This window comes from Triticum aestivum, chromosome 5D, assembly GCF_018294505.1.
Source record: "Triticum aestivum cultivar Chinese Spring chromosome 5D, IWGSC CS RefSeq v2.1, whole genome shotgun sequence".
Classification (NCBI taxonomy): domain Eukaryota; kingdom Viridiplantae; phylum Streptophyta; class Magnoliopsida; order Poales; family Poaceae; genus Triticum; species Triticum aestivum.
Window position 1 is genome coordinate 558,654,447 of NC_057808.1, and position 25,243 is coordinate 558,679,689.

Below are 25,243 nucleotides of genomic sequence, written 5' to 3' on the forward strand. Positions count from 1 at the left end.
AAACTAGTCCACCAAACTAATTCGAAAGTACTACACCATCTTCGCTTCAAACTCCGAGGGGAGGGAATCGTCTCGTGCCAAAGGATGAATCTCTGAAAAACTCAATGCACACGATTAGTTCGCAAAAGCATTGTCATCAATCACCAAAATATCTTAGGGATAAATATGCCCTTACAACTAGTCTACTAGAGACTCACTAGGGATATTCACACATGTATGTGAGTTTCCAGTCAATACTATTCTAGCATGGATAACGTATGTTTATCATGAATAGAGAAATATGACAATAACCAATTTATTATTGTTTCTAGGGCATATTTCCAACTGTCACCTTTGAATCGGCATGGTCGATGAGATTGGTAGTTTCTTGTTGTGAGAGTGACGGAGGTGGTGAAGTAGGATGGTAGTGCTCCGTCAACGTGATTTTGGCTCAACCATGCCCTGGAGTGGTCTGATTTTTCATCCGAAACCGGGTTAGTAGGGCGTTATCCTCTTTGGATTACCACGATCCCATATGACACCTCTACCTCTGCGGTTTGTTGTTGGGTGAAAACGAGACATCATACGTTCAAGGCTCTTTTCCTTGTTTGGCCAGATGAAGATGAAAGTTGGAGTCCTTGCTGGTTTTGCTGATGAGTTTCCTGATGGCGGTCGGTGGTGGTGGTGCGTCTGACTTCAGGTCGTCGGTGGTTGAGCTTATTGGGGTATGGGAATGAGACCTCTTGGTGTTCTGGAGCGGCCCTCTTTTCCTGTGTGCTCTTCTTCGGCAGTTCTTCTGAAGTTTAGTTGTATGTGGTGTCTTTTTCAGTTGGGTCTCTTCTTCTTTGTTTATCTCTGTGTACTCTAGTTTACTCGGACCTATCTTATACGAAGCCGCGAGGTTTCTACAGGCACATTCAATTGAATATATTCAGGTGCGGATTCAATCCCCCGTGACCGTTCAGAAGAAAAAACAGGATCGCATGCAAAGAGCTGCTTCCATTTTTCTTATGCTGTAAAGACTAATGACTCAGCAGTGCCTTCAATGTGGAACGGTCAGGCCGGACTTCATTACCGCCTGCATCTAGCCTGGCCAAGTGATCAAGTCTTGATTATAGCTTAATTAATTCGTCATATATAATGTTATCACCTGCAAGTTGACGAAGTGGAGCGTCTCACGGGTCGAGGTAATTAGGTAGTAGTTCCCCACGTACTATAATGCTTCATGCAATTGGTTAGTTCCGCACGTACTGTAAGTCTGTAATGCTCCATGCATTTGATGGTTCAGCACGTGCGGTATGATCCATGCACTTGCAGAAGAGAAAGGATTTTTAGGTCCCGGGGGTCGGTGCCGTCCATCCACACTAGCCAGTTTGGCGATTTGTGCCCTGTCCTGTTGTAGCGAATGGATTTGCAGGCTATGTAAACAGTAAAAGCGGGAGCAGTAGATTATTTGAAAATAGGGGAGGGGAGAGGAAACGCAAACAGGCAACTGTTCAACCTGTACAGATTCTCCCTCACCTGTCACACCGTTCGGTACTGTTGCTTCTTTCCCATGAGACGCAAGGATTTGCAGTATTGTCCTGTCCCATCATTGTATATCAAGCGAAGAGCTACATCAAATCGTCGAGTTCCCGCTAGCTCGATTAGTCCAAGCACGAACAGTTCTGCCATCCCGCACAAAAAAAGGATAGTTTTGGCACTAACAATAGTTCAGAGAGAGGGAATATAGACACAGGATATGAAGGAAGGAAGAGGAGAGAGATTACACAGCTTTTTTAGGGAGTTTTTCAAGGAGTACTATTTTCACAAGCCACATGCACATGGTCTGGCGCAGCTGTCGGCACAGGAGCCTGCTATGGCAATGGCATGATACGCCGCATGCATACCTATGACAAATCTTTTCAGCAGTACTAGACTGCTTGACCACAGGCCTATAACCGGTCAAAGCTGCAGGACCGCTGCTGCCTACCCCCTATAACCTACTACTACTCCCTAGAAGCACCATGATTAAAACGGTTAAAGAGGCTGGATAAGCAATGCAAAATCTACAGATGCTCCGCGTATGACAGCAGAGTGCACGAATCTCAGCGGTGTCAAACGGGCTGGATAACCGGGTGTCCCGACCCCCGGGAGCTACCACACCTTTTCGCTTGCAGAAAGCCTGAACAAATTCACCACTACTCTCTCTGTTCACCGCACCCACCATAATGGCCGCTCCACCCTTGTAAAAAAAATTATCGTTGATTTATCATTTGACTAGCACATAGTAAGCGTTATATTTTTTTCCGAACAAGAGAGAAGACAACTCAAGAAAAAAAGCAGGGAAGACCAGAGAATATGAAAAAATAATATTAATGATAAATACAAGCAATACCAGAGAACTTGAAGGCTAGGCAAAGTTGTCTAAGACAAAATTTGTTCTATTTATCAGTTGATGCCCTCAGCCATTTAGTAAGCAAAGTACATATGATACAAGAGAACAATATACATGCTAGCACAACTACAAAAGAACATGATTACATTCTGCTCTCATGCTACATAAATCATATTGATGGGCCACCATCCAAAATGGTTGAATATGTCCTGAGCTACCGTCTTCCATTGGTTTGTACCTATAGGTCGTGGACTCCTAGTTTTCCACACGCTATACGAAGAACCACATACGGATCCGACTGTGCTTTGGGTTTTATTAGTGACTTGTGAGTAGTCCATTACGTTTTCGAGGTCATGGAAGAAACTCGAATGATAGATTTCGTATGAATTGCAATAAGATTTGATGTTGGATTATATGTTGTGTTGTAATTCTCAAGTGGTGGTGAGCAAGCATCGATTGTGTGCCACTTCACCATCTATGGGCATAGAGGATAGCATTCCGTTACAATGAATTTATTAGGGGAGGCGAGTGTGATACAATAATGGTCCCTATGTCTAGGATTTATAGATAAGTGTTACATAGGGACCCAAGACTTAAAGCAATGGTTAGTCATGCCTTCATTATTTTTAGTAGTTAGCCGGGTTGGCAGGTGGGAGCATAATCATAAGAACATGTGAGTCAATGGTTTTGCAAAATTTTAGCTTAGGCTCTATCTACAGGACAACGACCAGCCAATGAAATACATGACATCTAGGGAAATATTCCACAGCCCTTGCGAACGATCTAGTTTTTCTAAGAAACTCAGTCACTTCTGCATTCAACTAACTATTATTGTTATTTCATCACTTACAACTATGCAATCAATCAAACACAAGATTTCACTTAGTTGGCTTTTGCATCATCCTAGCTATTTCCACAAACTAATTCCTTCTACTACGCATTGGGTTTGAAACTCTTATCGAAAGGATGTATAAAATACCCTCTATGCTAGTGTGTATCAATTCCCCAGCTAGGTGCCTTCCAAAAATAGTGTGTCCTGGCCAATCCCGACCAACAAAAAACCTCTACTAGAGAATCCTCCATGACTATCGTCTAACCTTTTCTAGAATGGTAAATATTTTTGGCTTTGTCATTAGTTTGGGAAAGGGTATTATAGTCTAGGTACTTGTTGCGAAGGAATTTTTCCCTAATCTATTCATCATTTAACATTTTGAGGAGCCATTTGCGGAGCATACACCTATTATTTATTCCAAGGTCATTGTACAATGAACCCTTGATCCTTTGGCCAACACACGAGGTCCTACTTTGCTAATTTATATTTTTGTTGCTGTTCAACACTTTGCAAGAAAAACAGGTACATGTATTAATTTAATATTTTCCTTGCGCCTTTAGGTATCTCAAATGAGGACAACATAACAACGGCTACCTAGTGACAATAACATTAATAAGGATATGACACCATACTAGGAAGTGAGCTTCCTTTTTGTTAAAGTATATTGCCCATATGTCTCCATCAGTTCGGACTTTTGAAACAACTGGTCGGTGCATGAAATCAATATGGTAACTGAGCCAAGATTTCTTGAGTTCAAGACCATGTCATCGCGGTATTAAAGAAAGATTCTATAGCCTACACCGATCCCATGTAAGGAGTAAATAAGCCTAGACGTGAGAGGGAGTGTTGAAATATATTGCCCATCTCTCTCAATCAGTTTGGACTTTTGGAGCAACTGGTCGGTGCATAAATTCAATACTTTTAAACAGCTGAGCTTTTTCAAACCGGTCCTGAGTACCCTTCCACTCCTTATTCAGAAGGCTAAAATGATGGAGAGGGATACCTAGATATAGAAAGGCAGTGAGACAGTTTCACAACCAAGTTGTACATACAGACTCTCAACTTCTTTGACCTTACCAAAGTAGGTGAGCTCTCTCTTGTGGACATACATATTAAGGCCAAAGAGTTGCTCGAGGAGGCATAAAGTTAGTTTCATATTAAATAGCAAAAGGGCCCGTGCGTTGCAACGGCATAAAATAATATCACACACTCTTAATTTTAAAAATGGTCTATAATCTGAGTATTTGTAGCTACGGCCCAAACAAAGATGGTCTTTGCCTACAAAAGCACAAGTTCAAGATTTCGCATGTCTTCTAATTAAACACGGCTTGCATGTAGATTTAATACGTACAGAGAAACGGGCAAGTGATCTTCAATTTCATCTCCAATTCTGATTTTGCCGAGATGTTCATCCAGGATAAGTACCGATATGATAGAAAGACGGATAATGCGATGTTGATTAAGATTGAAGCCTAGGTAGTACTTTTTTTAAATGGATAACTGGTAAAATAACATCATATTCATATTCATATTATATTTTTTTCTAAAATTTCATATATAACATGTTAAATTTGGAGTTACAATTTAGAAGATATGAGTATTTTAAAAAACATTTGATATGTACTGCGAATGTCAGAAACATCAGTGGGTTTTCTATAAAATAGCATGAGGGACTAGGAATACCTATTTCCTTTATTAGTAGGTAGAAATATCTTGGCCATGTCATGTTCCATGAAATTTTTTGTAACACATGCATGTTGAAGTATGGACACCCCATTATCCATTAAGTTTGGTATCATGCCACTTACTTGGCCATCCTTTTTAGCCCATGCAGTGATTACATCTAGCATATAGTGTCCAAAATCAAACTCAGTATACTTGCATGACGTTTCTCAATAGTGGTGGAGTGAGGATGGAGTGGTGATCAGGCTAGGCCTCAGGCCAAGCTCATGTGATATTGCCAAACAATGCCAAAAGTTAAACATTCATTTAAGAAATATGGCGCCACGACCTAGGCCGCGGCCCTGGCAACCCAGGTTATGTGTCAAAATGCAAAACCATGCATGCATGTTAGGTAGCTAGGAAATGAACATATCATTTTTTGCGTTTTGCAATCACTAAAGATATTTCCTTAATGAGTCACACGACAACGAACAATCCATATTAAATTATTAATGCTTTATGTCAAGAAAAATGTTAATTAAGTAAATTTATTATATCAAGACTAAATTGTTATAACATATTTACATTGTAAACACTCAAACTTTTTCTCAAAATATGCGACTTACCATTCTTTGATAGCGTAAACACAACTTATCATGCAATGTGTGTTGGATAAAATGTTAGTTTATACCACTTTACTAATCTAGAGTGGAGTTCAGGACATAATATATTTTCTTAACATTTTGTTGTTTCTACTGAACACGTGGACGAATAAAGTTACTATATATTAAACTACAAATCCAAAATTTGGATTGATGAAATAATGATGGATGGCTACAACAAATGTTTACATAAATCAAGCTAAGTTCTCAAATTAAAAAATGCCAAACACACAAAAAGGGGCACAGTGCAAATGAAAAAAAACTATACAATGTTATAAAAGGATTTCCTAGATATATAAGCATGGATATATGGGGTGTCCATCGAAAGGGACTCAACTGAACAAGCAAGAAACATCACATTCCATCAGCCATCATGTGTGCAGAAGGGATAAGATGCAGCTGCCAGTGGAAAATAATCAAGACTTTGAATAAAGGATGGAAAAGAGGGATTCCACAGGCATTTCTCATATTGGTGCACTTACTAGCAAGGTGTCACACTATATTTGCATAATCTCAATTGAAGGAAGGGATAAATGATGTCTAGTACACAACCTTCTTCTTGTAGACGTTGTTGGCCCTCCAACGCAGAGATTTGTAGGACAGTAGCAAATTTCCCTCAAGTGGATGACCTAAGGTTTATCAATCCGTGGGAGGCGTAGGATGAACATGGTCTCTCTCAAACAACCCCGCAACTAAATAACAAAGAGTCTCTTGTGTCCCAACACACCCAATACATTGTATAGGTGCACTAGTTCGGCGAAGAGATGGTGATACAAGTGCAATATGGATGGTAGATATAGGTTTTTGTAGTCTGAAAATATAAAAACAGCAAGGTAGCAATTAACGAAAGTGAGCAAAAACGGTATTGCAATGCTTCGAAACAAGGCCTAGGGTTCATAATTTCACTAGTGCAAGTTCTCTCAACAATGATAACATAACTAGATCAGATAACAATCCCTCAATGTGCAACAAAGAGTCACTCCAAAGTCACTAATAGCGGAGAACAAACGAAGAGATTATTGTAGGGTACGAAACCACCTCAAAGTTATTCTTTCCGATCAATCCATTGGGCTATTCCTATAAGTGTCACAAACAACCCTAGAGTTCGTAGTAAAATAACACCTTAAGACACACATCAACCAAAACCCTAATGTCACCTAGATACTCCAATGTTACATCAAGTATCCGCGGGTATGATTATACGATATGCATCACACAATCTCAGATTCATCTATTCAAACCAACACAAAGAACTTCAAAGAGTGCCCCAAAGTTTCTACCGGAGAGTCAAGACGAAAATGTGTGCCAACTCCTATGCATAGATTCCCAAAGTCACAGAACCCGCAAGTTGATCACCAAAACATACATCAAGTAAATCAATAGAATACCCCATTGTCACCAGGGGTATCCCACGCAAGACATACATCAAGTGTTCTCAAATCCTTAAAGACTCAATCAGATAAGATAACTTCATAGGGAAAACTCAATCCATTACAAGAAGGTAGAGGGGGAGAAACATCATAAGATCCAACTAAGTAGCAAAGCTCGCGGTACATCAAGATCATGCCAAATCAAGAACACGAGAGAGAGAGAGAGAGATCAAACACATAGCTACTGGTACATACCGTCAGCCCCGAGGGTGAACTACTCCCTCCTCGTCACGGAGAGCGCCGGGATGATGAAGATGGCCACCGGTGATGGATCCCCCCTCCGGCAGGGTTCCAGAATAGGGTCCCAATTGGTTTTTCGTGGCTGCAGAGACTTGCGGCGGCGGAACTCCCGATCTAGGTTATGTTCTTGAAGTTTGGGTATTTATAGGAGAGGTTGGCATCGAGAACAAGTCAGGATGCCCCACAGAGAGTCCACGAGGCAGGGGGCACGCCCCAGGGGGGTGGGGGCACCCTCCACCCTTGTGGGGCCCACGGGACTCCCCTCCGGTAACTTTTCGTTCCATTATTTTTTATATTTTCCAAAAAAAATCTCCATTGATTTTCAGCGCATTCCGAGAACTTTTATTTCTGCACGAAAAACAACACGACGGTAGTTATGTGGAAAACAACGTCAGTCCGGGTTAGTTCTAACCAAATCATACCAAAATCATGTAGAAATATTATAAACATGGCATGAATACATCAAAAATTATAGATTCATTGGAGACGTATCAATAAACAAGCTATCTTCAAAGACTTCTATTGTCTTGCTTTTTGTGTTTATTGTTACGAAAGGACAACCGCAAAAATCTCTCTCTCTCTCTCTCTCTCTCTCTCTCTCTCTTTCTCTATGTGCGTGTGTGTGTCTATCAATTATATATCTATCTATCTCTTCGACCTATTAAAAAATACCATGTGGTCATGCTTAGACATAGCAATTATACAAGTCCTACGCATTTTGTAATGGTCTGGTTAGTTGTGCAATCTCTTTCATTCTGGCTAATGGCCCTGTGGTCTCTACAAAATTTTTAGGTTTATTCAAATCTATATAGCGATAGCAATACGAGACTCTTCATCTACTTGACTGTAAGATAAACACCATATTCGATTTTATTTTAGTTAATGCTAATATTGAGATTCTCTCCTAAGGTTTGGAATAATACCATAATAATAATTTTCTATTGTATGTAATATTGTAGCGTGATGCGTATCAAACAACAGGATGCTACAACCTACTGTGCTCAGGCTTCATCCAAACAAGCAATCAGATCACAATTGGCGGCAGTATCTCCCCAATGTCCACCTATGGTGGCACACAATATGACATCGATACTTTAGTTTGGAAGGTAAAAACCACAATAAGCTTTGACATCATAAATATTTAGTTATGTGCACATACCAATTCAATTAAAATGTTCAAGCTGCTAGGGGAAATTGAAAATTCACTTATACTTTAACAATACCTCTGATGTGCAGGCTAACTTATACCCAAGCGTTCAAAGAGGAGTCTACACAATTATTTTATTTTATTACATCCACTAGGATTTAAACTTGAGACCTCTCTCTTTGAGTTGCATGCACTGACTAGTTCAAGCCAAAAACTTGTTCACTTATACTTCAACATTAAGCATACAACATAAAATTCATGAGTGGACATTGAGAATCCATGACAACCTCTTAACTGTGATTCCTAGCCTATTTTGGCTCAATAATGGAGTAGAGGTTGTCCCTTGCATGTCTCATATTTGTTAAAAATGCAATGATGTCAAGCTGGCTATCACTAGTAGAAAAAGACCCATTTGTCCCTGTTCATAAGGCCCATTTGGCCCGGTTCCCGAACCGGAACTAAAGTGTCGGTACTAAAGCCTAATACCTTTAGTCCTAGTTCGCCTATGAACCGGGACAGATGAGGCTCCACGTGGCCGATGTGGCTTGCCCAGGCAGGAGAGCCTTTTGTCCCGGTTGGTGGCACCAACCGGGACCAAAAGGCATCCACGCGTCAGCAGTTCAGTGGCAGGGTTTTTTTGAAGGGGGGGGGTTGGGGGTTTTGGGGGTTTGTAGGGTTAATTTAGGGGTTTCATATATTGTGTTAGCTACCTAATAGAGAGAAGTGTCCTCTCTTATCTGCGTGCTTGGTCGACGCTACGTACTATACGTATAGAGAGGACTCGACACACTAGCTAGCTAGTAAGAAAATGAAGGAAACCATTAAGTACAGAAGATCGTCATGAACATATACAGAGAGAAGTGATCGACCTCTCCTTCTCCGAGAGATTGGTTGAACAACAAGTTTTCGTATATCTATCCGACGCTACTGGCTACATACATATACAATATAAGATCAGTTACAATCCCCTAACATCTGAACTCAAGTTCCACATGGTATTCTCCATCTTCATCGATGACGTGTTCAAGAAAGAATCCCGCCAATTCCTCTTGAATTGCTCGTATGCGATCTTGTGGTAGGAGTTCATCCCGCATCTGAAACATCTAATTTGAAGAAGGGGTTTAATACATATATATGAATGAAACTCAACACAAATGATGGTAATAAAATAAAATTGTGAATATTTTTTAGAGTAGCTCCTCTCACAGGTCGTATGGCGGATGAACTCGCAAACGAAGTATCCACAGTAATTATTCCTGGGTTCCTGCCACAACCAATTTACAAGAAATAGAGGTCAATCAAACTGATAAGCAAGCATGCTAAATGGTATTGATGGAACTATAGCTAGAATCAATGGGAGATGCGCGGAACTAGCTAGTAGTACTTACTTTGGGGTGCTTAAATCGCAGCTCCCCCGGCAGTACCGGAGCTTCTGCGGTGAACTTCTTCCAAACCCTGCCAGACAAAGAAAACAATTACTTGATATCAGGAAATGAACAAAGTTGCTGATATGGTGCGATAATGATCGATTGAACTTACTTCTCGAGCATTTTAGTCATGGTCGCATACTCCTCGGGATCTTTTCGTCTCGAGTCTATGACAGTTACTAGTCCCTGCTCAAGCTTAATCTCTTGCAGAATAAAGTGGAAGCTGTGCACGCATGCATAACTCATCAATTACATTACTATAACCTCGAGTAATAAGGGAAACCGAATATGCACAAGACAGTAACACTCACTTGAATTCGTAAGGAAAGAGTATTGTATCTTTGTTTTGATTTCGAAGTAATGATCGTAGCAAGTTGGCCTCGGTTTCTTTGGCATCATGTTTAACATTCCATTCATCTATGAGATTTGTGTTAATGAACCCAATATCACCGATTTGTCTTTTCTTCAATTCGGCGATCTTCAATCTGCATAATATAGTGAGTATAATTATATATACATGCAATGAAAGAGTTGAGCTATATATAGAGACTTAATTACAGAAGTAGTACTTACTGACAGTAGCAAGTGATTATTACTTTGTCGAGGGCCTTTTGATTGAAAAACTGGAAGAACTCCTCATATGGAACAGACAACAGATCAATTCCAACGAGGTTGTGCTCCTCTTTAACTCTCAGCGTCAAAGTATCCTTTCCAGACTTGCTGCAGATATCCATGTACCAATCATGGAATCTTCTCATCATCATTGTTAGAGGAGAATGACCAGGTTTGATGAGAGGCTTCCCGCGCCGGTATTTGAATGTGTCCACCTCCATTGTATCAAAAAGTGCATCGTCGGGCATGTAATCTCCAGGATTGGTACCGGGCACCATCGCCGAAAGATTAGCGACGATACCGCCAGACACCTTGAGCGGGGGGGGGGGGGCACGATTGCTTCGCTTGTTCGCCGAGCTGGGGAATTTTTTCCCACTTCTTCGTTCTGCTAACCTTCGATCACTGCAAGTACTTCCCCACCGCTCCGCTTCCTTATATGTCCTTTCAATAATGCGGCGAAGGCGGTGGTGCTCGCTTCAGGGCATCGAAAGTGCGCTTCGCTTTCACTGGATCTATCTTCTCCTCCCGAGGTGGATGTTTCTTAGCTTTTTGCGTTTCAAAGAAGTCCTTCACTTGGGCTTCACAGATCTTCTTGTTTTCCTCCTCGCTCATCTCATATGGTAACTTCTCTAGAGGCTTGAGAGAAGGACCGAATCTGTATTGCCTCCCGGCTCTGGCTGTACTGCTAGACGCCGGAGCAGCCGGAGCGGCTGCGACTGTCTACTTTCATTGCTTACAAGGCGGAGAAGAAGGAGGCAGAGTGCTACAACGCGCCGGAGCAGCCGGAGCGGCGGCGTCTGTGTTCCACCATCACCGACAAGGCGAAGGAGGAGGCGGGCTGCTCGGACGCGCCGGAGCAGGTGGAGAAGGAGGCGGAGTACTGCCGCCCTGACGCGCCGGAGCAGGAGGCGAAGTGCCCTGATCACTCGCCGGAGGAGGAGGAGGAGGAGGCGGAGGAGGCGGAGTGCCCAGCTGACTCGCCGGAGGCGTGAAGTTCAGAAGCTTGATGTGCTCCTTCCGCCATAGACATGGAGTCTTCAGAGCAGGACCCAGCTGAGTCTCCCCTTCACCTGTTGGGTGGTCAAGATGGAGCTCCTAAAATTTCTCCGTTATTTCATCCACCATCACAACAACATAGCCTTGTGGAATCGGAAGGCAGTGAAAAATTGCGTCGGGTGAAGGAGGGAACACAGAGCCGACAGCCGCCTTGACTTTGAGGTTCTGCCATTGCGTCATAAGCTGGCACTAGTGTGAATCCGTGATAGCATCCACGAGGTAGCTAGGACCCGTGAAGTCAGGCTGCTGAACGAGCTCGGTGGAAGCCACGCTGCTTCTCCGCTGAGATGGCGGGGTAGCTTCTGGGGTAGCTTGGGCAGGATCTCGCTGGTTCTCAACAACTTGTCGTTCCTCTAGCTTTCGTACTCTTGCCTGAAGCTTGTGCAATTTGCTCAGCTCCACTTTCCTCCCCCTCTCTTGGGTTTTGTAACCGACTGCGTTGGGAAACCCAACCTTCCATGCAATGGAGCCTGGCGTGCCTCGTGTTCGTCCAGGGTGCTCAGGATTCCTGAGGGCCTGTGTGAGCTCATCGTTCTCTCTGTCGGGAACGCACGTCCCTTCCTGCGCTGCCTTGATTGCTGCCTGAAGCTTCGTGATGGGTGTTGCAAGTTGCTCGTCCGTCCAACAACACTTCCCCGTTTCAGGGTCCAAAGTTCCCCCAACCCCGAAGAACCAAGTCCTTGAACCGTCTGGCCAGTGCAATGTCTCTGGTTCGACCCCTTTAGCAATCAGGTCTCTCTCAGCCTTGTCCCACAACGGCCGGGCTTTGAGGTATCCGCCTGACCCCGTGCGATGGTGATGCTCCTTCTTTGCAGCATTTATCTTGTATGTCGCTGACATCTTCTTACTCTTCTCCGATGTCTTGTGGGCCACAAATTCGGCCCAATGATCTCTTATCTTCTCAAATCGGCCGGTGAATTCTGGAGTCTTGTTTTTGTCGACATACGTTGATTTCAACTCATTCTTCCACCTCCTGAATAGACCTACCATCTTCTTGAGAGCATGAGCCTTGACCAATGGCTCTATAACTGGCTTATACGGATCCTCCTCTGCCGGTAGGGTGAAATTTTCCTTCAGCGCGGTCCAAAGATCATCTTTCTGTCTCTCTCTGACATAAGAAACTTGAGGGTCTTCCTTCTTAGGCTTATACCATTGGTAGATGCTGGTTGGGATCATGTCCGTAACAAGAACCCCGCACTAAGCAGAAAATGCTTCCTTGGTCCGAAGGGGTTCAACCGGTTGGCCATCACGCGCGATTTGTGTGATCGTGGACCTTTCATCCTGGAGCAACTTTTTCTTCGGGCCTCGTCTCGTTACTGAAGTTTTGCTCGATCTGGAGGGCTATAAAAGAAGAAAGAAGAGTTAATATATGTACATACCAAAACAATTAATGCATCAATTAGCTAGTCTGCACAGGCTTAATATATGTATATATATATACCTCTCCGGACTTTGCAACAGCTGATCCTGACTCCGTTCGGTCACCGGAGCCGTCATCACGGTCGCCGGAGCCACCATCACGATCATGACTCTCCTCCTCCATTGTTCGATCACTGTAGCCTGCTTCCTCTCCTTCCAGACAATCGAGGTCATTGAGTAACGACAAGACATCACCTCCATTGCGGATTATGTCCCCCAATATCTCTTCTTGTTCGAAGTCTCTTTGTTGATCCATAGTTTCTGCAAATATTACAACATGGCAATTAATATACAAACACGAGAGATGGATATATTAATAGTGGCAAACATAGACCTAGCTAGCTAATCACAACACTTCTAGGGTTTGGGGTGGCCTTGACAACACCCTTTTAACATGGTAAATTTGGGTGGCCTTGACGCTTCTAGGGTTTGGGGTGGCCTCGGCAACGCTTCTAGGGTTTGGCCCGGACCGCCTCTCTCATGAATGTCTGACATCCGGACCGCCTCTCTCATGAATGTCAAACAAGGGATTTAACAAGATGGCGCCATTCTGGATGTGCAGAAAAAATGGTCCCTATTTTTCCTGATCTCATCTACCCTTCTATATGTCACGTTGTCTAGTTTCAAAGGATTCAATACTTTGACACAAGAGAACGTGCACATATAGAATGGTAGATGAGATCAGAAAAAAATAGGGATCAACTTAATTATGCACATCCATAATGGGGGCATTCTTGATAAATCTCTTATAAATCTTGAGAGAGTTTGTCGGGTAGGGGCGGGAGGGGGTACGAGATCGACAACATTTTTTTCTATGGTTTGGGTGTCCTCGAGAGTTAGTCGAGCGAGAGGGGGTTGATCGACGTCCCCCTATCGAACCCTCGGTGATACTCGACCCTCGACCCTCGTCTACTCGGCGACCCTTGACCCCCTACCCTAGCTAGTTCCGATCCTTGACCGCTCGGATTCTCTTAACCTTTAAGGGATTTAATAAGATGGCGCCATTCTGGATGTGCAGAAAATGGTCCATATTTTCCTGATCTCATCTACCCTTCTACATGTCACGTTGTCTAGTGTCAAAGGATTCAAGAAAACCATTGCTTCATCATTTGCCGAAAGTAACAGGCGCATAATGGTACGAAGCTCTCCAAAATTGTTTTGGAACGTCCCGGATAGGATAATTTGCTTTTTGGTACGAAGTTCAGCAAGAGCTTTCCGAATATCGCTATTTGGAAGGGCTTTGCTGAAATCCGTACCAAAAAGCGAATCATTCTATCAGGAACTCCGTTCCAAAACAACTTTGAAGAGCTTCGTAGCGTCATACGCCTGTTACTTCCAGCAAATGATGTAGCCATGGATTTCTTCAATACTTTGACACACAACGTGACATATAGAAGAATATATATAGATGAGATCAGAAAAAATGGATCAACTTGTGCACATCCATAATGGGGGCATTCTTGTTAAATGGAGACCCTCGACCCCTCGACCACTCGAGGACCCTCGACCCTCGACCCCGCGACGACCCTCGACCCTCGATCCTCGACGACCCTCAACCCTCGACGACCCTCGACCCTCGACCCCTCGATGACCCTCGACCCCTCGACGACCCTCGTCCCTCGACGACCCTCGACCCTCGACGACCCTCGACCCTCGACGACCCTCGACCCTCGACGTACCATCGACGACCCTCGACCCGTCGACGACCCTCGGCGACCCTCGACCCCTCGACCCTCGACCCCTCGACCCTCGACCCCTCGACGACCCTTGACACTCGACCCCTCGACGACCCTCGACCCCTCGATGACCCTCGACCCCACGGCGACCCTCGACCCTCTACCCTAGTTTCCGAGACCCTAGTTCCCGACACCCTCGTTCCCGATGAGAAGAGGAAGAAGAAGAAAAAATAGTGGAGAAGAAGAAGAAGAAGAAATAGAAGAAAAAAAGAGAGGAGAAGAAGAAGGAATAGAGGAGAAGAAGAGAAAATAGAAAATTTTCTATTTTTTCTTCTTCTCCTCTATTTCTTATTCTTCTCCTCTCTTTTTTCTTCTTCTTCCTCTTCTTATTTTTTCTCCTCTTCTTCCACTCCTCCTCTTCTCTTTTTCTTCTCCTTCTTCCTCTTCTTATTTTCCTTTTTCCTCTCCTTCTTTTTCTTCTTCTTCCTTCTTCCTTCTTCCTCTTTTCTTCTTTTTCCTTATTTTTATTTTTCCTCCCCACTAACCTAAAATCTATACTAACATAAAATGCACTAAGAGTACAACTAACCAAAAAAATATTCTATGAACAAAAAAACATACATCATCTATATATATGAAAAGAAAACATACATCATATATATATGAACAAAAAAAGCATGCATCATATATATATATATATATGAACAAAAAACATACATAATATATATATGAACAAAACAAGCATACATCATCTATATATATATGAGCAAAACAAAAGCATATATCTACAAAATAATCAACAAAATAATAAAAAATCACAAGGGAGGCGGCCGGCCGCCGGACCGAACGGGGAGGGGCGGCGCGCACCACGGGCGCGTCGACGGCGCGGGGGTGGTGACGACGACGGCGTCGGGGTAGGGCGGCGCGCGCGGCGACGGCGACGGCATCGAGGCAGGGGCGGCGCGGCGACGAAGTAGGGTGCAGACGGCGGCGACGACGGGCGCTGGCAACGACGACGGCGACGGCGGGGGCAGCGGGCGGCGTCGAGGAGGTCGGGCGCGGGGGGTAAGTGAGAGATGAAACTGAAACTTTTCGCAAGTGTTTCTTATATAAATTGAGCATTGGTCCCGGTTCGTGGCACCAACCGGGACCAAAGGTCAATTTTCAGCAGCCCAAAGGGCGGGAAGTAGGGGCCTTTGGCCCCTGTTGGTGGCACCAACTGGGACTAAAGGGGTGCATTGGTCCTGGTTGGTGCCACCAACCGGTACCAATGCACCCCTTTAGTCCCAGTTGGTGCCACCAACAGGGACAAAAGGCCCTGTGCTTCTCGCGTCGCGGCCAAAGTTTAGTCCCACCTCGCTAGTTGAGTGAGCTCGGGGGTGGTTTATAAGCGTTGGTGCGCCCACCCTCTCGAACTCCTCTCAATTGCAGGCTTTCTGGCCTAGTATGTGTCACGTTGTGCCTGTGGGCCTACTGGGCCTGCTGCGGGCCTGAAACTTGGCCCATGGTTGGGTTTCTAGTCGTATTCACGTTGTGCCTGTGGGCCTACTTTTTTAATTTTTTTGTTCTCTTTTTTCTTTATTTATTTTATTTTGTTTCTACTTATAGCAAAATACTTACTAGTTTTTTATGTAATTCTTTTTGCATTTAGGTAATAAAAATTTTAAACTTTCTGTTAGTGCCATTTCTTTTCCAATTTGAATAGTTTAAATTTGAATTTTTTGAAATTTGTGTGAATCACTAGTTTTTGAATAACTTTACTATAAAAATAGATTTTTGAGTGATTATTTTTCCTGCTATTTAATATTATTGTGTTTTATCATTATATTCAAAAACAGATTTTGTTATTTTAGTTTCTAACAAAAAATTCTTTATGATAATTCTTTTTGCTATTAAAGTTTATAACAAAAAAAATTCTTTATGAGAATTCTTTTTGCTTTTAATGTTTTGAACAGAAAATACTTTAATAATTTTGGTTGCATAAATTTTATATAATTTTAGTTTCAATAATACAAGAGGTTTATAAAAAATTTCTGAGTTGATTCCTTTTGGTATTGGAGTTTTCTAAAAACTTATTAGTTGATTCTTTTTTCTATTGAAGGAGATTATAGTTTTGTTTTAGTGGATCATAACAGAATATTTTAATTGATTTTTTTAGTTCATTCTTTTTGCTATTAGTTCATTCTTTTTGCTATTAGTTCATTCTTTCAGCTAAATGACCCTTAAATTGAAAAGCACTACAAATGAACTCTGAACAGGTTAAAAGTTGGCATGGTATCATCATTTCACCCACATAGCATTTGCTAAAAAGTTGAGAGGGTTATGACAAAAACTGGATGCACTTCGTGTACAAAACAGACAATCTCTTTGGAACTATCAGGGTTTCGGACGAAAACTCATCTGTTACAAAGGGATTTCATTTGTTCACATGTAACTGCAGTGATATTCTAGATCAAAGGCATCATCATAATAGTTGTGGATAAAAAGTCTTCACTTTTTCTTCGCTTGTGTCCCTTGCTTATTGCGCCGTAACCATGCATAATCTTCATTGTTTAACAGGGTCATTGGGTCAGCATTGACTTTGAAGGGAGGAATTTCATGAAACTTTTCATAATCTCCAGACATGTCTGTCTTGCCCTCCAATCCCATGAAGTCTCTTTTTCCTGAAAGAACTATGTGGCGCTTTGGCTCATCGTATGATGTATCCGCTTCCTTTTCTTTTTCTCGGTTTGGTAGACATGTCCTTCACATAGAAAACCTGGGCCACATCATTGGCTAGGACGAATGGTTCGTCTGTGTACCACAGATTGTTTAGATACACTATTGTCATTCCGTACTGTGGGTCGACCTGTACCCCGCCTCACGACAGATTGACCCATTTGCACTTAAACAAAGGGACCTTAAAATCATGTCCATAGTCAAGTTCCCATATGTCCACTATGTAACCATAATATGTGTCCTTTCCCCTCTTGATTGTTGCAACAAAGCGGACACCACTGTTTTGGTTGGCGCTCTTTTGATCTTGGGCGATCGTGTAAAATGTACTCCCATTTATCTCGTACCCTTTGTAAGTCATTACAGTCGAAGATGGTTCCCTCACCAACGAGTACAGGCCATCAGAAACAGTTTTGTCACCCCTGAGACGTGTTTGCAAAAAACTGCCGAAACTCCTGATGTGTTCACATGTAATCCAGTCATCACACGGGTCCGGGTGTTTGGAGCATAGAATGTTCTTGTGTTCATCGACATACGGGGTCACCAAGGTAAAATTCTGTAGAACTGTGTGGTGTGCTTAAGACAAACAATGCCCGTCCCTACATATTATTGAGTCCCCTCCTAGCGTGCCTTTTCCACTTAGTCTCCCCTCATACCGCGATTGAGGGAGACCTATCTTCTTAAGGTCAGGAATGAAGTAAACACAAAACCCAATGACATCCTCTGTTTGATGGCCCATGGAGATGCTTCCTTCTGGCCTAGCGCGGTTACGGACATATTTCTTTAGGACTCCCATGAACCTCTCAAAGGGGAACATATTGTGTAGCAATACAGGGCCCAGAACGGCAATCTCGTTGACTAGATTAACTAGGACGTGCGTCATGATATTGAAGAAGGATGGTGGGAACACCAGCTCGAAACTGACAAGACATTGCACCACATCACTCCTTAACCTTGGTAGCATTTCTGGATCGATCACCTTCTGAGAAATAGCATTGAGGAATGAACATAGCTTCACAATGGCTAATCGAACGTTTTCCGGTAGAAGCCTCCTCAATGCAACCGGAAGCAGTTGCATCATAATCACGTGGTAGTCACGAGACTTTAGGTTCTGGAACTTTTTCTCTGCCATATTTATTATTCCCTTTATATTCGACGAGTAGCCAGACGGGACCTTCATACTGAGCAGGCATTTAAAGAAGATTTGCTTCTCTTCTTTGGTAAGAGCGTAGCTGGCAGGACCTTCATACTGCTTTGGAGGCATGCCTTCTTTTTCGTGCAAGTGTTGCAGGTCCTCCCGTGCCTCCGGTGTATGTTTTTTCTTCCCATACACGCCCAAGAAGCCTAGCAGGTTCACGCAAAGGTTCTTCGTCACGTGCATCACGTCGATTGAAGAGCGGACCTCTAGGTCTTTCCAGTAGGGTAGGTTCCAAAATATAGATTTCTTCTTCCACATGGGTGCGCATCCCTCAGCGTCATTCGGAACAGATAGTCCGCCGGGACCCTCTCCGAAGATTACTTTTAAATCATTGACCATAGCAAGTACGTGATCACCGGTATGCATGGCGGGCTTCTTCTGGTGATCTGCCTCGCCTTTGAAATTCTTGCCTTTCTTTCGACATTGATGGTTGGTCAGAAGAAATCGATGATGCCCCAGGTACACATTCTTCCTGCATTTGTCCAGGTATATACTTTCGGTGTAATCTAAATAGTGCGTGCATGAGTGGTATCACTTGTTTGTCTGTCCTGAAAGGTTACAAAAGAGCAGGCCAATCATTGATGGTTACAAACAGCAACGCATGTAGGTCAAATTCCTCCCGTTTGTGCTCATCCCACACACGTACCCGTTTCCAATCTACAGCTGTAAAAGTTCTTCAACTAATGTCCTTAGGTACACATCAATGTCGTTGCCAGGTTGCTTAGGGCCTTGGATGAGAACTGGCATCATAATGAACTTCCGCTTCATGCACAGCCAAGGAGGAAGGTTATAGATACATAGAGTCACGGGCCAGGTGTTGTGATTGCTGCTCTGCTCCCCAAAAGGATTAATGCCATCCGCGCTTAAGCCAAACCATACGTTCCATGCGTCACCTGCAAACTCCTCCCAGTACTTTCTCTCGATTTTTCTCCACTGCGACCCGTCAGCAGGTGCTCTCAACTTCCCGTCTTTCTTACGGTCCTCTCTGTGCCATCACATCAACTTGGCATGCTCTTCGTTTCTGAGCAGGCGTTTCAACCGTGGTATTATAGGAGCATACCACATCACCTTGGCAGGAACCCTCTTCCTGGGGCGCTCGTCGTCAACATTACCAGGGTCATCTCGTCCTTGCATCAACAATGACCTGACGGAGATCATCACCGGGCACATCGTCTGGTTCCTCTTGATCTTCAGCAGCTTCCCCTGTTGCAGCATCACCGTATTCACGGGGCACATAGTTGTCATCGTCCTCTTCTTCTTCGTTGTCTTCCATCATAACCCCTATTTCTCCGTGCTTGGTCCAAACATTATAGTGTGGCATGAAACCCTTATAAAGCAGGTGGGTGTGAAGGGTTTTCGAGTTAGAGTAAGACTTCATATTCCCACATATAGGGCATGGACAACACATAAAATCATTCTGCTTGTTTGCCTCAGCCACTTCGAGAAAATTATGCACGCCCTTAATGTACTCGGAGGTGGGTCTTTCACCGTACATCCATTGCCAGTTCATCTGCGTGCGTTATATATAATTAAGTGTGTCAAAGACCATTACAGAACATCACGAATAGATAAGTGACCAAATTAATAGAAGTTCATCATCACATTAAAACCAAAGTACATACATAGTTCTCATTAAACAACATATAGCTCTCCAGAGCATCTAATTAAACCATACATTGAAACTATGTAAAACATTTCAATGCAACAACAAATGCGATCATAATCTCAACCAAAGTAACGGCATAATGATACCAAGCCTCGGTATGAATGGCATATTTTCAAATCTTTCTAATCTTCAAGCGCATTGCATCTATCTTGATCTTGTGATCATTGACGACATCCGCAACATGCAACTCCAATATCATCTTCTCCTCCTCAATTTTTTTTATTTTTCCTTCAAGTAATTGTTTTCTTCTTCAACTAAATTTAACCTCTAGACAATAGGGTCGGTTGGAATTTCTGGTTCACATACCTCCTAGATAAATAAAATCTATGTCACGTTGGTCGGCATAATTGTCGTAAACAATAAATGAACCAACTAGTTATAAAATATAATATATACCACATCCGAATCATAGAGAGGACGAGGACCGACGGGGGCGGATACAAAAACCATCGCACTATATAATAAGAAGCAATAATAAAAGTAAGAAAATTATACAAGTATCTATCTAAACATACAAGTAAGAATTTTTCCTTTCAGAAAGAAGATAAGAACAAGAGTGTCTATGGGAAACGACACCTATGGGATCACTGGGACCCCTACTACGGTCGGAGGGCACGGGGTTGCAAGGAGAGCAGGTCCAGGGGCAAGCACACAGATCGTTTACCCAGGTTCGGGCCGCGAGGATGCGTAAAACCCTAGTCCTGCTTTTGGTGTATATTGGGGTGTTCTTGAGATCTTGAACTAGCTATGATGCGTGCCTTGTTCAAAGAGCCGAATCCCTCTCCAGTATGCCTCGGGCCTCCTTTTATAGCCAAAAGGGGTCGCCATAGTGGCACACATGAGGTGGAAAGGCGTACAGTGTCTAAGCTTATCGCTTGTCATTACGGGACAAGGTGCATTCAATGCGCCCCTTAGTTGTCCTGTTGCTTTATCAGGAGTGGTAGCGAGGCCCGTCCCATCCATCGCCGCTCTGCCTTGTTCCGACACGCGTTCAGGCCAGCGGGGCATGTAGTGCCACGCAAGCTGGTAGGCTGCTGAGATGGCGCGACGATAGGGTCTTCACGAAGGTCTGCACGTCACCACGCAGGTGCTTGTTGAGTTGGCCTTGGGGCCGCACGTCGCCACACAGGTGCTCTCCTTACTGGTTGGGCTGGCAGCTGCATGGGAACGGCGGTGGAACTTTGGTGGGTGCGGGCCTAGCTGTGGCCCCGCGGGTGTCTTCGGCAAGGGTCTTGCCGGGCCCCCGGCAAGAGGCATCGTGGTCGTCCTCGGCAAGGGTCATGCCGGAGGTCTCGCGGATCTCCTCGGCGAGCCGTTTGCCGAGGATCGTCGTCTTCTGGTCCTCCTTTGACCTTGTGTGTTTATGATCTTGAAGAAGATCTGCATGCCGCCATGGAGGTGCCTCCCGAGCCTTAGTTTCAATGGGGTTGATGATGTTGGAAACCTTGGGCTCAAGGGCGGTGCGCTCTACTGGCGTTGGGTAAGTTGCCCCGGCAAGGCTCTTGCCGGGGCTGCGGAGGCTGCCCTGGCAAGGGTCTTGCCGGGGAGCGTCCACCTTGCCCTCTTGCTTCTCCCGTCTCAGGTCTTGGCGTTGCTTCGAGCGCCTTGCGCCTTTGACTTCCCTCCTCTGCCTTGTCGAGTGTGGCCGCAGGCGTGGCTCTGACTGCCCGTGCACAAGTAAAGGGGTACAAAGGAGTGCCCCTACTTTTGTACACCGACAGGAGCCCCCCGGCCTGGGCCACACATAAGCGCGACTCGTTGTTGGGCCGGGCCCAAAACGGTGCGCGGGCAGGTGGAGCGGGATTTTACCGCAGTAACTTTTCCGTCCGATGCGCTTCCCTAAGACCCGCGTTGAATGCGCGACGTGGGGGTCGTGCGCGGGGTGACCGAAGCATGCTTGCGTCATCCTGTGGTAAATAGTAAAGAGGCGGCGTACGTGTCCTTTCAAGACTGCAAGGCCGCTGCTCATTTACTCTCTTTGCCTTGGAACCGTCGTTCCACGTTTCCCACCACACCCGTCCTTCGCGCCACATACGCCGCATGCAAGGCGCGGGGTAAGTAACAAGCGCATGGAATACGGCAAGGCGCGCGCGTGGGTCGATACCCACACGCCTTCAATTGGGTGAGGAGGGCGGTCGACGGCCACGCCTGCTGCCACCTTAACGGGCTGGATTGCTTCAGAGAGACGGCCGAGCCCCGATCACGTCCCTTTATAAGGAGGGGAGGGGGAGGGACGGCACATATTGATCTCTCGCCGACCACAAGGGGAAGGGGGAGGGGGCGAGGCTGAGGTCGCCGTGGCGCTCGAGGAGAGGAGGACGGGGCGGCATACAGGCCTCGCCTCCGCCGGTGGTCCCTCCCCCAATGGAGGGCCACGTCGGGGACCAGCCTCGTGAATTCTTCATCAGGCTACGCCGGCCAGCGCGCCGTCATCTCCGTCTCCCCACTCCATTTGCTCGGGAGATGGAGCTCGATCCTCCGCAGGCCCTGAGATTGCATATGAGGGGCTGTGGGAATAGCGGCACATGGGTCGATGTCGACTTCCCAGCCCCTCATGTCATGTATCTCTGTCGTAGATGGAAGACCTTCGCTCGCATCCACAGCCTGATGGCGGGGCTCGTTCTCTACTTCAAGCTGATGGAGAACGGCCTCCTCTCCGTCAAGGTCTTTGGGGATTTTGGAACTCGCCTAAAGTGCTGTGTGGAGAGCTCCTTCGACGACGAAGATTCTTCCTCGAGCAGGAGTGACGAGGAGGACAGCGACAGTGACGACGAGGGTAGCAGGCGGGAGGATGACGGGTCCGATTAGGTGTCGAACCCGCCGTCTCGGGGCGGCGTCGGCAGCAGCATCATCTGCACCGGGCCCCTTGAACTTCTCGAGGTCGCCTCCTTGGGCGGCCGGCGTGGGATGGCCGGAGAAGGCAAAGAAGGCGGGTGGCGGCCGTCAACTTGGAGTACGATGGCCCCGACGCCTTCGTCGCATATTGACGGGCCGCTGCCTCGTCTTCCAACTCTTCTCTCGGCACCATCATCACCGGCCCTCTCCTAGGCGGCTGATACGTCTTCAACGTATCTATAATTTATGAAGTATTCATGCTATTATATTATCGGTTTTGGATGTTCATGGGCTTTATTAAACACTTTTATATTATTTTTGGGACTAACCTATTAACTCAGAGCCCAGTGCCAGTTTCTGTTTTTCCCTTGTTTCAGTGTTTCGCAGAAAAGGAATATCAGATGGAGTCCAAACGGAATGAAACCTTCGGGAGAGTTATTTTTGGAACGGAAGCAATCCAGAAGACTTGGAGTGTACGTAAGGGAAGCAACAAGGCAGGGGGGCACGCCCACCCCCCTGGGCGCGCCCTCCACCCACGTGGGCCCCTCGTGGCTCCCCTGACCGACTTCTTTCACCTATATATATCGATATACCCTAAAAACTTCGGGGAGTAGAATAGATCAGGAGTTCCGCCGCCGCAAGCCTCTGTAGCCACCAAAAACCAATCGGGACCCTGTTCCGGCACCCTGCCGGAGGGGGGATCCATCACCGGTGGCCATCTTCATCATCCCGGCGCTCTCCATGACGAGGAGGGAGTAGTACACCCTTGGGGCTGAGGGTATGTACCAGTAGCTATGTGTTTGATCTCTCTCTCTCTCTCGTGTTCTTGAGGTGGTACGATCTTGATGTATCGCGAGCTTTGCTATTATAGTTGGATCTTATGATGTTTCTCCCCCTCTACTCTCTTGTAATGGATTGATTTTTCCCTTTGAAGTTATCTTATCGGATTGAGTCTTTAAGGATTTGAGAACACATGATGTATGTCTTGCCGTGCTTATCTGTGGTGACAATGGGATATCACGTGATCCACTTGATGTATGTTTTGGTGATCAACTTGCGGGTTCCGCCCATGAACCTATGCATAGGGGTTACCACACGTTTTCGTCTTGACTCTCCGGTAGAAACTTTGGGTCACTCTTTGAAGTACTTTGTGTTGGTTTGAATAGATGAATCTGAGATTGTGTGATGCATATCGTATAATCATACCCACAGATACTTGAGGTGACATTGGAGTATCTAGGTGACATTAGCGTTTTGGTTGATTTGTGTCTTAAGGTGTTATTCTAGTATGAACTCTATGATAGATTGAACGGAAAGAATAGCTTCGTGTTATTTTACTACGGACTCTTGAATAGATCGATCAGAAAGGATAACTTTGAGGTGGTTTCGTACCCTACCATAATCTCTTCGTTTGTTCTCCGCTATTAGTGACTTTGGAGTGACTCTTTCTTGCATGTTGAGGGATAGTTATATGATCCAATTATGTTATTATTGTTGAGAGAACTTGCACTAGTGAAAGTATGAACCCTAGGCCTTGTTTCCTAGCACTGCAATACCGTTTGTGCTCACTTTTATCATTAGTTACCTTGCTGTTTTTTATATTTTTAGATTACAAAAAGCTATATCTACCATCCATATTGCACTTGTATCACCATCTCTTTGCCGAACTAGTGCACCTATACAATTTACCATTGTATTGGGTGTGTTGGGGACACAAGAGACTCTTTGTTATTTGGTTGCAGGGTTGCTTGAGAGAGACCATCTTCATCCTACGCCTCCCACGGATTGATAAACCTTAGGTCATCCACTTGAGGGAAATTTGCTACTGTCCTACAAACCTCTGCACTTGGAGGCCCAACAACGTCTACAAGAAGGAGGTTGTGTAGTAGACATCAAGCTCCTTTCTGGCACCGTTGTCGGGGAGGTGAGTGCTTAAAGGGATATCTTTAGATCTTGCAATCGAATCTTTTTGTTTCTTGTTTTATCACTAGTTTAGTTTATAAAAGAAATCTAAAAAAAACGGAATTGAGAGTGCCTCATGTGCTTCATCTTTTTAATGTCTTTCGTGAAAATAAGGATTCCGATAATTGTGCTCAAGTGCTAGAAGAAGAATGCATTAGAATGTTTGGCACTAAATATTTGAATGATGAGCATGATTGCAATGTTGTTAGTATGAATTCCTTCAATATCCATGATGCTAATTATATGCAAAGCCACAAGCTTGGGGAAGCTATGTTTGATGAAGATGATATTTTTTGTCCCCCAAGTTTTGATGAGAAAATTTATTATGATGAAAGCATGCCTCCTATT

General features: G+C 44.7%; 1 protein-coding gene across 1 annotated transcript in view; it reads left to right on the plus strand.

The window, feature by feature from the left end:
• Positions 1-644: 644 nt before the first annotated feature.
• LOC123121225 (uncharacterized) overlaps positions 645-25,243 on the plus strand; it is a 49,217-nt gene continuing 24,618 nt past the window's right edge. The window contains exons 1-2 of the mRNA XM_044541134.1: positions 645-704; positions 8,142-8,288. Of these exons, the coding sequence (XP_044397069.1) occupies positions 645-704; positions 8,142-8,288 (207 nt within the window). The remainder of the gene's footprint in view (positions 705-8,141; positions 8,289-25,243) is intronic.